This window comes from Cetorhinus maximus, chromosome 14 (genome assembly GCF_964194155.1).
Source record: "Cetorhinus maximus chromosome 14, sCetMax3.hap1.1, whole genome shotgun sequence".
Classification (NCBI taxonomy): Eukaryota; Metazoa; Chordata; class Chondrichthyes; order Lamniformes; family Cetorhinidae; genus Cetorhinus; species Cetorhinus maximus.
This window is the reverse complement of record NC_135892.1, coordinates 23,631,800-23,646,337: the sequence shown is the minus strand read 5'-3', so window position 1 is coordinate 23,646,337 and position 14,538 is coordinate 23,631,800. Positions and strand designations below refer to the sequence as shown.

Below are 14,538 nucleotides of genomic sequence, written 5' to 3'. Positions count from 1 at the left end.
TGTACCTCCCTCCAGCTTTCATTTGCTGCAACATGATAAGGCCTCCATTTTCTCATTAAAACATTACCTACCCTTAAGGTAATAACATTCTGGAATACATTTTGCCTCTATTTCTGAGTAAGTTGTTTGATATAATTGTTGTGTTTGCAAATCCTTTTTCTGTAACTCCACCAACTGCCTTGAGTTAAACACTTCAGCTGAATTGTTTTCTGGTATCTCTTCCTGCACATTGTTATCAAACTCACTGTCAGCTAATTGGATTTCCACACCTTCTCCCTGCCTTTGAATTTTCTTGTCTTGTTTCAACCAATGAGCCTGTGACCTCTTTATCTCACAATCGGGAACAATCCAGGATGCTCTCTCTCTCCAACACTTCCGTTGAAGACACCTGCACAGGCTACCCAGCTACCATAGGCATCACCCACATTTGTGATCCAGCTATATCATTACCCAGAATAAATTGAACCCCTGCAATGGGCAATTTTTCCACTACTCCGACAGTCACTTAGCCTGTTTTCCACTTACTCTTTAAATTTACCTTCCACAAGGGAATAGGTTTAGCATCTCCATGAGCCCTACTTATTATCATCTGTTCCTGCAATACTCCTCCTGAACAATAAATATCACAATCCCACAAGATTAAGGATTCACTAGCCCTGTGTCTATTAAAATTTTAACATCTTTACCTGCTCCACCCTGTACACATGGAAAGACTTTCCCTTCACACACACAATCTTTAAACATTTCTGCAATCTGCTCATCAGAATTCCCTTGGTTAATTTGTGAACACATTCCCACTTCTTTACTTATCACTGATTCTTCCTGTTTTACCTCTACACAGTACTCTGTACTCTTACTTCCAGAACTTTTCTGCACCCCTATAATTCCAACAGATTTTCCCTGCAATTTCCAGCACATTGACTTTTTGTGTCCAACTTTATTACAATTAAAACACCTCAATTTTAGAATGTCACTTCTACCCTCAGCACCTTTTTTATTCTGAGAAAGACCTTGTTTCAAATTTCCACCTACTCCTCTTCCCTGACTACCCATCTTCCATCCTTTTCCGATTTGAAATTGTGACGGAAAAAAGGCTCGGCCCTATGAACTAACTCAATCATCAAATGTCTCTGCTGCTTGTCTTACTGTTTGAACCCTCTGTTCCTCCACATGAGTTCTCACTACCAAAAGATTTGAATCTTTAAATTCTTCCAAAAGGATTACTTCTCTAAGAGCTGCATATGTTGTCTCTATCTTTAATGCCCATATCCACCGGTCAAAATTACTTTGTTTTACTCTTTCAAACTCAATATAAGTTTGCCCAGGCTGTTTTCCCATATTCCTAAATTTCTGCCTGTATGCCTCAGGAACCAACTTATATGCACTCCAAATGGTCTTTTTTACCACATAATTCACCGACATTTCTTCTGACAGTGAAACATAAACCTCATGTGCTCTACCCACCAACCTGGATTGTAACAACAATGTCCAGTTTTCCTGTGGCCATTTCATCTGTTCAGCTATCTTCTCAAATGAAATAGAGAATGCTTCAACACCTCTTTCCTCAAATTTTGGAAGAGCTTGTACAAATTTAAACATCTCCCCACTGGGTTTTAAGTTAAAGGTTTTTTCATCATCAGAACTTTCCTTAGGATCCGATGCCTTTTTTAAACTTGCAGCCTTTTAAGCTGGTATTCTCTGTCTCTTTCCTTAATTCTCTCTTCAATTGCTAACTTTTCCCTCTGGGAGATCAAGTTTTCACATTTCCATTTCTTTTTGAAATAATCTCTCTTCTTCCCTTTTTCTGCTGCCTCTAATTCCAATTTTATAATTTCCAATTCTTTTTTTCTTTGCCTACAATTAAAGTTTTCTCAGTTCCTTTACTTGTTCAATTTCAAGCCTCTTCATTTGTCACTACCTCCAGCTGTGATTCACTAGTGTCAGGTATCACTTCCAACTTTAAACGTTGTGCTAAACCTTCAATTATATCTGCTTTCTTAGCTCTTGCAGGTAACCCCAATTGTAATTTATCCGCCAATCCCATTAACTCAACTTTGGCTGGTTTACAAAAGGTAACTAAAGTTATAACTTCAACTCCCAGACAAGTTTTAGCAACAGCCAAAGCCATATTGCAGTCTCATCACTTCAAAAAAGCCTCACACCAACTACTGAACTCAAAGTGCTTCTCTAACTCATAACCTTGAGATTCAACAACTCCAAACCACTCAAGGAATTTCAAATATATCCCGCAAAAAACCCCCAGCTATGTTATGGCACAGCCGATGGTAAATGCCGAGTTGTTCAAATCCCAAAAGGAAACTTGAAACAACTGCCACAACTTGTTTTGCAATTTATATAAGTCTCGAGATGCGTTCCCTGAATTCAGTAATAATAAGACTACCCAGTCTTTACAAAACTAGATTAAACATTTAATAATAGAAGAAATGACTTTAAATACATACATAGATCTACAAATTACTACTATGATAACTTCTAAATCCCTTACTTAACCTGACTCCCAGTTAGATTTTCGTTAAGGCAACAGTAAGAAACTTACTTTTAAAAGACCCTGGCAAAGTAAACAAAACACTAAACAGTTGAATTCAAAACGAGTTCTCTTAACTTCAGTCCCTGAAGGCAGCAGTTTGAGGCCTAGATGCTGAGGGCTTTTCACACTTGTTGAATCTTAGACTGCCTTCCCTTACACACAACTTTCGCTCCTTTATACATATTTTCCCTTTTGAAGGCAAATTCCCATTGTTTCACTATGTCTTTGGACTTTTATCTTCCCAATTAAAAAAAAACCTCTCATAGCACTAAGTTTTACCAGTAATCTTTGGGAAAAATAAACACACTGTTTCTAAACTTCACCTGGCTAGGTGACACATTTCACCCCTCCTTTAAAAACAATCTGGTCTGGTTTATTTTAAATGCAAATGTCCCTTCACACCTTACATTCTAAACTTCTGCCATTTTTACCATATTTACATAAAATACCAGCTGCCTTTAATCCAATCAAGTTTCACTCACACACACACACACACACACACACACATCCCACTATTACTCTACAGTAAATTCTAATAACATCAAGAATTATTATATCTCTCTGACACTGCAGAAGCGACTTTATGCCAGTTTTACGCGGATATTTTGAGATAGTATCGTTTTTTTTTTATTCATTCATGGGCTGTGGGTGCCACTGGCTAGGCCAGCGTTTAATGTCATCCCAAATTGCTCTTGAGAAGGTGGTGGTGAACTTCATTTTTGAACCGCTGTAGTCCATATGGTTTAGGTACATCCACAGTGCTGTTTTGGAGGGAGTTCCAGCGAGAGTGAAGGAACGGCGATATATTCCCAAGTCAGAATGTTGAGTGGCTTGGAAGGGAACTTCCAGATGGTGGTGTTCCCATGTGTCTGCTGCCCTTGTTCTTCTAGATGGTAGTGGTCGTGGGGTTGGACGGTGCTGTTTAAGGAACTTGGTGAGTTCCTGCAGTGCATGTTGCAAATGGTACACACTGCTGCCACTGAGCATCGTTGGTGGAGGGAGTGAATGTTTGTGGATGGGGTGCCAATCAAGCAGGCTGCTTTGTCCTGGATGGTGTCCAGCTTCTTGAGTGTTGTTGGAGCTGCACTGTCTAGGTAAGTGGAGAGTATTCCATCACACTCCTGACTTGTGCCTTGTAGATGGTGGACAGGCTTTGGGGAGTCAGGTGAGTTACATGCCGCAGGATTCTGAGCGTCTGCCCTGCTCTTGTAGCCATGGTATTTATATGGCTAGTTTAGTTCAGTTTCTGGTCAATGATAACTTCCAGGATGTTGATAGTGGGGGATTCAGCGATGGTAATGTCATTGAATGTCAAGGGGTGAGGGTTAGATTCTCTCTTGTTGGAGATGGTCATTGCCTGGCACTTGTGTGATGCAAATGTTACTTAACACTTGTCAGGCCAAGCCTGGATATTGTGCTGCACTTGGACATGGGCTGTTTCAGTACCTGAGGAGTCGTGAATGGTGCTGAACATTGTGCGATCATCAGAGAACATCCTCACTTCTGACCTTATGATGGAGGGAAGGTCATTGATGAAGCAGCTGAAGGTGGTTGGGCCTAGGACACTACCCTGAGGAACTACTGCAGTGATATCCTGGAACTAAGATGATTGATCTCCAACCACTATGACTATCTTCCTTTGTGCTAGTTATAACTCCAACCAGCGGAGAGTTTCCCCCCACATTCCCATTGACTCCAGTTTTGCTAGGTCTCATTGATGCCACACTCTGTCAAATGCTGCCTTGCTGTCAAGGGCAGTCACTCTCACCTCACCTTTGCAGTTTAGCTCTTTTGTCCATGTCTGAATCAAGGCTGCATTGAGGTCAGGAGCTGATTGATCCTGGAGGAACCCAAACTGAGCAGTGAGCAGCTTTTTGCTAAGCAAGTGCTGCTTGATAGAACTGTTGATGACCCCTTCTGTCGCTTTACTGATGATTGAGAGTAGCCTGATATGGTGGTAATTGCCCTGGTTGGATTTGTCCTATAACATTTTGTTCCAGTATCTTGCTGTATTCCACCCCCCAATTGGCTTTTCGCTGGTTCCACCACTTCTTCTTTGCGCTAGTGCCAATCAGTAGTTGAAGTCCAATGTGGATCAGAGTGGATTGTTGTGTACTGAACTGACCCAGCACAAATTAGGGAAGTTGTTTCACGTTTCCACTTAGCAAAGTGGAAAGATCCAGGCTGTTTGGGATCATGGATGAGAGCAAGATCATGCTCTGAGGTCCAGTTTGCAAGCTTTTCACTATCTGCATTAAGCTCTTGGTAGCCACAGTCTGTGTGGTGATTAAACGATGATATTGCAAATCTCTCTGACACCTCAAGACATGGCACCTAAAACCGAGCACCAGTAAAACTGTATCTAAAACAGTCCACATTCACAGTGCCAGTGCTAGCTGGAAAATGAACATCACCCTGGATGGCCAGAAACTGAAGCACAATCCTCATCCTGTTTATCTTGTGTCTCTCTTGACAGAAAAACCCTCACATACATACAGCACCTCATCGGGACTGTAGAAAAAATTAAAACATGCAACAACCTCCTCAGTAAACTTCTCTATAACTCATGGGGGCCATAGGCCAAGACCCTAAGGACTTCTGCTCTTGCCATGACATACTCAGCTGCAAAATACTGTGCCCCAGTATGGTACCAATCTGCCCATACCAAACTTATCGATCTGAAACTGAACTCAATAATGCATATTATTGCAGTTACTCTTCAACCAACTCGGCTCCCCTGGCTCCCAGTCCTGAGCAACATCGCCCCCAGCCCTCCCTTTCCCCACATCAGGAGGGTAATTGCAACAGGCAAGCTACTGGAGAAAAAAGCAAAAAACTGCGGATGCTGGAAATCCAAAACAAAAACAAAAATACCTGGAAAAACTCAGCAGGTCTGGCAGCATCTGCGGATAGGAGCACAGTTAACGTTTCGAGTCCGAATGACCCTTCAACAGAACTAAGTAAAAATAGAAGAGAGTTATATTTCACCTCTTCTATTTTTACTTAGTTCTGTTGAAGGGTCATTCGGACTCAAAATGTTAACTGTGCTCCTATCCGCAGATGCTGCCAGACCTGCTGAGTTTTTCCAGGTATTTTTGTTTTTGTTTAAGCTACTGGAGAAGGTCTACTCCAATCCAAGTCTGCCCTTATTTAATGACCTCCCTAACCCACCAGCAGTAAGCCTTCCCTCATGCCACCTTATATGGTTAAACCCACCACGTCGAGGAGTAACAGCTATGGCAGGAGGATCGGCAGGGGAAAACATCCACCAGAAACCACTTTCTCATCATAGACCCCACTGCTTGTCCACCTGGCTTTGTTCTCCCGCGGCAAGAGTGGGCCCTTTTAAACTGTTTACAGACTGACGAAGGCCTCTGTGCAGCCACCTAATATCAATGGGGTCACCAAGACCATCCAGGCTTCAGCTGTGGTGCAGTGCAAAGAATGACTCTTATTGTCAAGGAATGTCTGCTGACTAAACTTGAAGGCGGGATTAAAGAACTTCATCTATCCACAGCCTAAGCTGTTGTTTGGCTCTGTGACTAGCATGCTGAATAAATAAATTCTGATGGCCATCCTTAAGTGCGGTTGTATTAAGCTGTGCCTAGGCCTTTTGTATGCAAACACCAAGTGTTACTGCATGCTGAGGTTCTACCCACCTCTGGTGTTGCGAAGAACAGTTCTGGCCACGTTGCCGCAGAACGCTCTATTCAGTAGGACTGTGGCGTGCTACCTGTCCCTCATTGAAAACTTTGTGCAAAAAAACACTTTTAACCACTCTTCCCTCAGGCAGTGATTCACACATAACGTCCTCGAAGGCCTGCAAGAAAAGGAGATGGTGGATCATGTCGAATGGTTCCCTGAGCAGGCTAAAGTCATTTGGCAGAATGCCTCATTGCCAGAACATTCAAAGAAGCACCAAGATGCAACTTGGCTGATGGTGAGGAGAGGCCCCCCCCGTCACATCCTTCATGTGCACTTGGAGTTTCAGTATCACTGCACTCTTGCCTCGAGGCATCTGTGATGGGGAGGAGATCTGCGCCCACCTCCTTCTGAAATGTGCCTTTGCACAAAAGATCTGGAAAGAGATGCATTGGTTTTGGTCATAGTTCATCTATGCAACTCTGTAACACAGGAAATGCCCGACAAATTGTTCCCAGGGATTTGCACTGAGATGAACATCAACAACTGCTAGACGGCCATCAACTTGGTGAAAGATGCTCTTTGGTTAGCCCAAAACTTGTTGGTCTTCCAATGCAAAGAGCTGTCCACAACTGAGTCTTGCAGACTGGCACATTCCAAGTTCTAGGACTACATGCTGAGGGACGCACTGTTTGGAGTAGCTGGTGCAAAGGTTTAGTGGGGAAAGGCCACAGTCTAAGGCCCTCCTGTCAGAGTTTGTACAGGAGCTGAAACCCACATTAAACCCCTAGGGCTGTATGTACCAGAGAATGTTTGAAGTGATTTTATGTCTATATTGTAAATATGACCTGTAATTGTAAGTATAGGGATATGCATCATGTATTGAAAGAAATTGAACTGTATTACACTTCCTTTATTGTCAAATTTGAACTATTATGTAATGCACTTTTACAAATTTTATGAATAAAGTATATTGGAAAAAAATGTACGGTGGTAACCCCATTGCATAGTATACTCCTTTATTGTGCAGTGAAACACCTTCTAATGTGTTAATTACCTTATCTTCCTGGGGCCCAAAACTATGTAGCAGTGATATTAGCGTAGCCTTCATTTGGGTTCTTTGTGAGCCTTGGAACTCCTGCCTCACTTCAATGTTTCATTAGAGGCATATAGCAACCTTTTCCATTAAAGCAAAGCCACAGTATTTCTATTTGTACGAACTAAAATGATCATGTTAATTTAAGGGCAGCATCAACTGGTTTCATGACTTCCCCTTTAATGATGATATGAATCCAAGATCTTGGATACATTAAGGTGTGGGCACGGAACCCAAGGCAGACTCAGTCTGAAATTCAGCAGGAGGCATCTCAAGCCATGTTGCATCTTGTTGCAAGTATTATGATATGGCAGGTGGCAATGCGCCAGGCAGACCAAATCCACAAGGGAAACTTGGCCACCCTACCCACATCGGTTTTGCAATTTTTATTTATTACGACAAGACTTGGGCACTGAATTCAGAAGTAATGAGTCCACTAACACCTTTAGTGATTTTAAAAATTAAAACGTTTATTCACAAAGGAAAAAAAAAAAATAAACACACACAAGATTACAGTTTCCAGAATTCTTAATTAAGTAGTTTCCCAACTACACGCACCCATTAAAGCAACAGTCCAAAATAGATTTGAAATTATAAAATCAATGCAGCAAGGTTACCACATACATTCACTTGCAGTGGAATTCCAGATACATGTGACTAGACTTCTGGAATAGCACTTCTTCCTGCAGAGTGACTAAGGCTTCTTCCACATCTAAATTCAGAACCAACTGTGATCCAAAATGGTTGATGTCAATCTCTTTTCCTGGTTCTTCATGAAGTTCTGGAACATCAAGCTTCACAGACTTGCATATTCACTCTTCAAATGCATGGATATCATGCTCTTTGATTGTTGTCTTGGAATGTCATATTCATTGCTTTTGTTTATATCTGCAGAGTGAGCAAGATACAGCCACAAATTAAACCTAATCATGTACTGGTTGAACTAAGTACCGCTAAACTTAATACAAAAGAATCTGTCATATTCTTCCTATTTCCAGATGTTCACACACAGCTAGGTCTCATTGTGATAATGCATTTGCCAAGGGAAAATACAGGCAAAAATGGCCTTTATTCAAGATACCACCTTCCCACTACTACACAATATATGAACAGTGCCAAACCTGCAAGACATCAGTTTGATTTTGACGGCAATAGAATTGTACCTACTGTGCTGTAATTCTGCAGGCTTTTTGGTATTTTGATGCAATTAAAGACCATTATTGTACAAGTTGCAGTCTGGGCATGTTGCTGATGTCAACTATTTTGGATCACGGTTTGTTCTTTATTAGCTGTAGAATCACTTATTTGTGCCATGCTATTCATTTTTGCTCTTACAGCATTTCTGCCCTGGCACTAACTGATTTGGTTCTATTAATTCCCATTTAGTGTTAAAACAATATTACTTGCAACAATATGCAGCATGGCTTGAGGTGCCTCCTGCTGAATTTCAGACTGAGTCTGTCTGGGGTTCCGTGCCCACACCTTAATGTATCCAAGATCTTGGGATTCATATCACCTTTAAAGAGGAAGTCATGAAACCAGTTGATGCCGTCCTTAAATTAACATGGCCATTTTAGTTCATACAAATAGAATTGCTGTGGCTTTGCTTTAATGGAAAAGGTTGCTAATACAGGGTGTTTTCTTTTGTCGACCTCAAAAGTCTATAAAATACCTTCTTGCTGTACCGCTTGTATTCAATTACAACTCTTGCACATGTACTTGTACTTGAACCTGTTTTACTGTTGCAAAGCCACAGCTGAATCTCTCACAGCACTTGAAATTTATAGTGCTTGTTCTGACATGATTCTGAGCAATGTTTTCCTCCGACATGATTTGTTCAGAACCCTATTCCCTGTGCCCTACTTCACACCAAGTTCTGCTCATCTATTAAGCTTATCCTTACTGATCTGTGTGTTATTATAATTCTCAACCTTGTTTACAAATTCCTCCATTGTTTTGCTTTTCCAATTTCTGCAACCTTCTCTGTCCTTTATTTCAGTTTATACCTCTTCTTCAGAATCTGGTAAACTGTCCATCCCCTCTTGTCTCTAATCTAGCATTAATGCTAGAACTTTCAGCCATCATGTTACTTCACACTGGAATTTTTTTCCTATCTTCTGTCCTTTGCTATATAGTTATCCACTTTCAAAATCCTCTTTGACCATTCCTTTGATCACTGTCCTTAACTCCTCTAGTGTTCACTCTCCCTTCTGAGGCATATTTTGATGTTTTATAACATAAAATTTTTTACTTAGTGCAAGTGTTTCCACCTGTAATATCACTCTTTGAAAGCAAGTGTCTGGAATATTTTGCAATTTTACTTGTATTGGAATATTGTTTTGTTTAAAAAAAACATTTAAGCACTTAAAGTGGTTGATTCTGAGGTTGTCTTTAGATTCCTGAGCTATTTTAAAAGCTTTTATTAAAATAAACTGAAGGGCAGCTACATGGGGTAATCCCCATACTTTCATAAAATACCAGTTTCTGGATTTATCATCTTAAAGCTGCCCTTCAATTTGACTGATTTCTTCTGTTTGCAGATGTTTTGTCTGACTCAAAATTAAAGAATACCCACTCTTTACTGTGTATTTTGCATAATTAGTGCATAAATTGATTTATTTCCTGATGTATTGACAGGCAGCTATATTTGACATTTTTTCAGGAGTTAGCATTTGATCCATATGAAAACTATGCACAGGACATACTACGGCCTGGCTTTCATGATCATTTTCTCAGCCTTCTATCTAAGCCAGGTGCTGCATTCTACTTACAGGTGAGCATTTCACAAATGTGAACAACATAATTCTTGCCGCTTGCACAGCAATTAAAATGTATCCTAGATTTTACGAAACTGATTGATGCATTTAATTTCAGTCAATAGGTGAAGGTTTCAAAGAAGCTGTGCAGTATGTTCTTCCCAGACTGTTACTGGCACCTGTTTACCATTGCCTGCATTATTTTGAACTTCTGAAGGTATGAATAGGAATTATTGTATTGATTTAAAACACAAATCATAGTTGAATAATAAACTACAAAATATATAAACATTAAAATACTGTTGTGACATGCAGCATCAAGTAACAAATGTGACTAAATTACTTTTCTTGCAAAAAAACATACAATAGATGGAGCGACAACATTCCACATTGCCACAGCTTGAAAAAGAAAATGATGAACCGTACACTGTAATTGATGCCCTTGTTGCACACCTTAACATGAGAGATAGCAAATGTGTTCAGATACATGGGCCATCTATAATGCAGAATTTAGCATGATACAGTAGAAAAACCCCAGAACTGGTATCTACCTGAACCGAATCCTGTGGGACACCACTACTTGCATCTGACTACTGAGATACTGCTGTTACTCCCTTGCCCCTTAATCTTTTCTGATATTCTCCTGTGTGGTACCTTGACAAAGATTTTCTGAAATTCCATGTAGATTTTCCAAATCCACAATAACCTGTCTCATCTCAAAAGAGCCCTATTAGGTTTGTTGAGCATGATATTCCTTTCTAAAATCTGTGTTGGTTACTTGTAATTATTTTTTTTTCTAGATAATCTAGTAATTTCATTACTAATTCAAGATTCCAAAATTTTCTCCAATGCAGATGTTAATTTGCCTTGGTTAGCTTTGTTTTTATTAGAAAATGGAAGTTACATTGACTTCTCGTCCTGCTATGAAGCAACCTGGGACCTTTCTACTATGTTAAGGATGTTTTATAAAAGCAAATTGTTGTTTATCCTATGCTAACTTCTAACTTCCTGTCCAATCCTGGAGGCTTATCTGCCATTTTTTACTTCTGTTTTTACTAACGTGTTTGTTGAATACTTCACTTTAAATACCTTTGAGATTCTCCCTTCACTCACTTTTGGCTTTCCTGATCTCTCTCAACATTTACTTACTTGGTCATTTATTTTTATCATTTTAATCGTACTTAAAACTATATGTATCCTTTCGTTTTCATTTGAGTCTAACGTCTCTATTTATATTTTGTTATTTTTAATTACATTTATTTATTCTGCACCACTGCAGCCTGCTTTTTAAAAGCATCTCATTGTTAACCAACGGTCCTGTGTGCTAATTTTTCTTTCCACTTTACCTCATTACTTCACTATTTATCTTCCTGAAATCTGCCCTCTTCCAATCAGGTCTTCTTGTATTCATGTTAAGATTTGTCTGAAATTCTATCTTCTTAGGCCATTGCTTCTAAGTGTTCGCCTTCATTGAAGTCACGATTGAATCTGCTTTGTTACTGATATCAAGGTTTAGCAATTCTTTCATTTTATGCATATGAACGTACAGAGGGAGTTCTGTGTATTACTTAGGAATTGTGGCTCTGGTTTTAATTTTATATTGGATTCATCAGGTGACCATGGGCAACTTCAAGGGCAACTTAAAAGTGCATCCAAAAAATTCTACTAATGTAAATATTTCTGCATTGAAGTTTCAATAATTTTAGTTAGATCTGTTTTTGGATAGACAGCGGAAATGCTGCTCACCAATTGCAAAAACTGTCAGTATAGCACAAAGTAATCTTTGGTTTAGCTTCAAATTACATACCATGTTGTGCCATCATACCATGTTGTATACGCTTATTAGGAAAGTGCAAAAATCCTTTGTGTAAAGAGTGGCTGAATTCCCAAAAAAAAGTGGTATTTGTTTTTTAAATCCAAATTCAAATCACATTCAAATCAAATTCACCATGTTTATTTCTCACATCTCCCTATTCGGAGATTTTGTTTTGTTTCAGAATTCAGCTTAATTGTGCTTTAAAGAATTTAATTTGGATGAGGAGAGACACGCCCCTTCTTGCTTCCACCCAATGCTGTGTCTATCTGTACTACTGTTTCTCGCACAGATGTTAGTAATTAGAATATTTACATTTTCTAACTGAGTAGTATAGTTAAGACAATTAAAGCATACAACGTTTGCTTCAAAATTTACCTTTTGAAAATTCAATTAAAATTATGATAAAAGAAATTGTCTTTCTTTCAGTTTAATGTGCTTTCTAAAGCTCACCCAGTGGTGGAGCCCTTTCAGAATGATAGGTCCAAAGTCACCATTTTCCTCCCAAGCTTGCTACACTTATGTCTCAAATTACTCCTATATGGTAACCTAAAATGTTATTTTCTGAAAGAAATTAAATTTGCACTTGAATGAATCAATACTAACTGCTTTCCACCATCCCCCTAGGCTGTCTCCATAGATTGACCACTTGTCACTGAAATATTGTTTCTGTAGATTAGTTTTGAATATATCTCCCATCTGTTGAGCTCAGGTTGTGTCCTTTACCATTATGGACAAAGTGAAATAACTTACCGTGATATATACTACCAATCACTTTAGAATACCAGGAACAACAATCAGATCATCTCTTAATCTCTTTTCTAAAGAATATGCCCAATTTACATAAACAACCCTTATAATCCCTCAATCACTCTGATTGCTCTCTTTTCTTTGAATAAGTTTGAAAGATAACCGAAAACAAACTGCTAGCAACTAAAGAAAAATATTGCCTCAGCTCTGCTAACGATTACTGATGTATCATGGAAAATTAAATACACCAGACATGTTCAGATTTAACAATCTGCATTGACCTGACAAAATCACAATGCTAAACAAAAGCCTAAAGTTCAAAATGAGCCTCGAGCATCTAGTTAAATCTTTCATGATCTGCATTAAAAGATGCAAAAGGCAATTTAATGGATTAATTTAATCAATATTACAAAATAATTGATGAGCATAAATACTGGAACTCAAGTTGTGCATGGACAGATTTTAATATATAGGTGTAAAACAGTGATAAAATAAGAAATAGTGTGCAAAAACAAAAAGACAAAACTAATAAAAGACTGAAAATAGAAAAGGAAAAATCAGAATGGGAAAATGAAAAAATTATCCTAAAGCAAGGTAAATACTTATTTATGTATCAAATTTATGATGTATGTGTCTTGGGTCGATTTTAAAAGAAAATGCAGTATTTAACTGAAAGAGAAAAAAATCAAGGTCTTTATTTTCCAGTAGCAAGAATGCACATTTAAGTTCACTGGATTCGCTAGTGCTTAAGGGTTGTCAATCTATAGCTGACGGATATATGTGAATCTGATTTTTATTTACATATTAGCTACCACAGTCTCATTGTTATAGAAACAATAGCCAGCTTTCTGGTGTGTATTGGCTTCAAGCATAACATGTTCTGGTGCCTTATTGAACCCAGTTGCTTAATTTTTAAAAAAAGGGAAGCCTGTTGTTACAGTAAAAGAAGCACTGCAGAGCTGATATATTGTCTTTCTATTCCTGTTTATTGTAGGGGTTGCTTGCTCTGCCATCGCTCACTTTGAGCTTATCTTTATGCTGCAAGCTGTTGTTGTCATCAAGGTGGAATAAAGATTGGCCATTCATATTGTATTCTTCATAAATTCTATAAATAATTGGTTTAAATTCAAAACTGTTGTGTATTAGAGATTATAATCCTGTTACTAATTGTTGGAGGAAAAACAATCAAATATGTTAATATAAAAACAAAAAGCTTGTTAATACCTTGGTAAACCCTGAATATCTGTTCGTACTAATTTATATGCGGCCCTCTAAAAGCTATAAACTACTTAAAACATATTTATTTTTTCCCCGCCTTATAACAACAGCAATTAGAAGAAAAAAGTGAAGATGAAGAAGACAAAGAATGCCTAAAACAAGCCATAACCGCTCTTCTTAACCTCCAGAGCAGTATGGAAAGGATTTGTTCAAAATCACTTGCAAAAAGAAGGCTGAGGTAAGCAATTTCCATTCATCCCTGCATTTTTCCTGATTGACCACATCTGTAAGTTCCCGTTGTTCCCATTTCCTCTTAGTGTTAGCAAAGAACAACAGTGGACGGCTTTAGTGGTAGGGCTGCTTTTTGCACAGGAAGTGATGTCAGGTGCAAGAAGCTTGTTTTTGTTCGAAGCATTATATGCTCTTAAGTTGCTTGTACAACTGAAGCTTAAAACTGAGCAGCATCCTGATTATGAGCATGACGACTTTGCTGAGCATCAGATGGTAAGCAATGTACACTTTAAAAGGAATTGCTTAAAAAGCTTTGTTTTAAGAGAAACAAGCTGTATTATTTTGTTTATAAAATTTAAGGCATTCTATGAAAATGCTCAACCAAAGGTTCCATGTTGCTGCACTAGCTACTGCTAAGAAATAGGTGGATGCATGTACCTATTTGTTGAGTTGTGTTTTTTGCTTTCCTTTTTGATGAGACAAA

The 14,538-nt window shown here is 38.7% G+C and overlaps 1 protein-coding gene across 3 annotated transcripts in view; it reads left to right on the top strand.

The window, feature by feature from the left end:
• LOC144689525 (son of sevenless homolog 1) overlaps positions 1–14,538 on the top strand; it is a 275,662-nt gene that overhangs the window by 187,944 nt on the left and 73,180 nt on the right. For all 3 annotated transcript variants that reach the window (XM_078556670.1, XM_078556669.1, XM_078556671.1), the window contains exons 7-9: positions 9,949–10,059; positions 10,161–10,259; positions 13,934–14,061. In XM_078556670.1, coding sequence (XP_078412796.1) covers positions 9,949–10,059; positions 10,161–10,259; positions 13,934–14,061 — 338 coding nt within the window. The remainder of the gene's footprint in view (positions 1–9,948; positions 10,060–10,160; positions 10,260–13,933; positions 14,062–14,538) is intronic.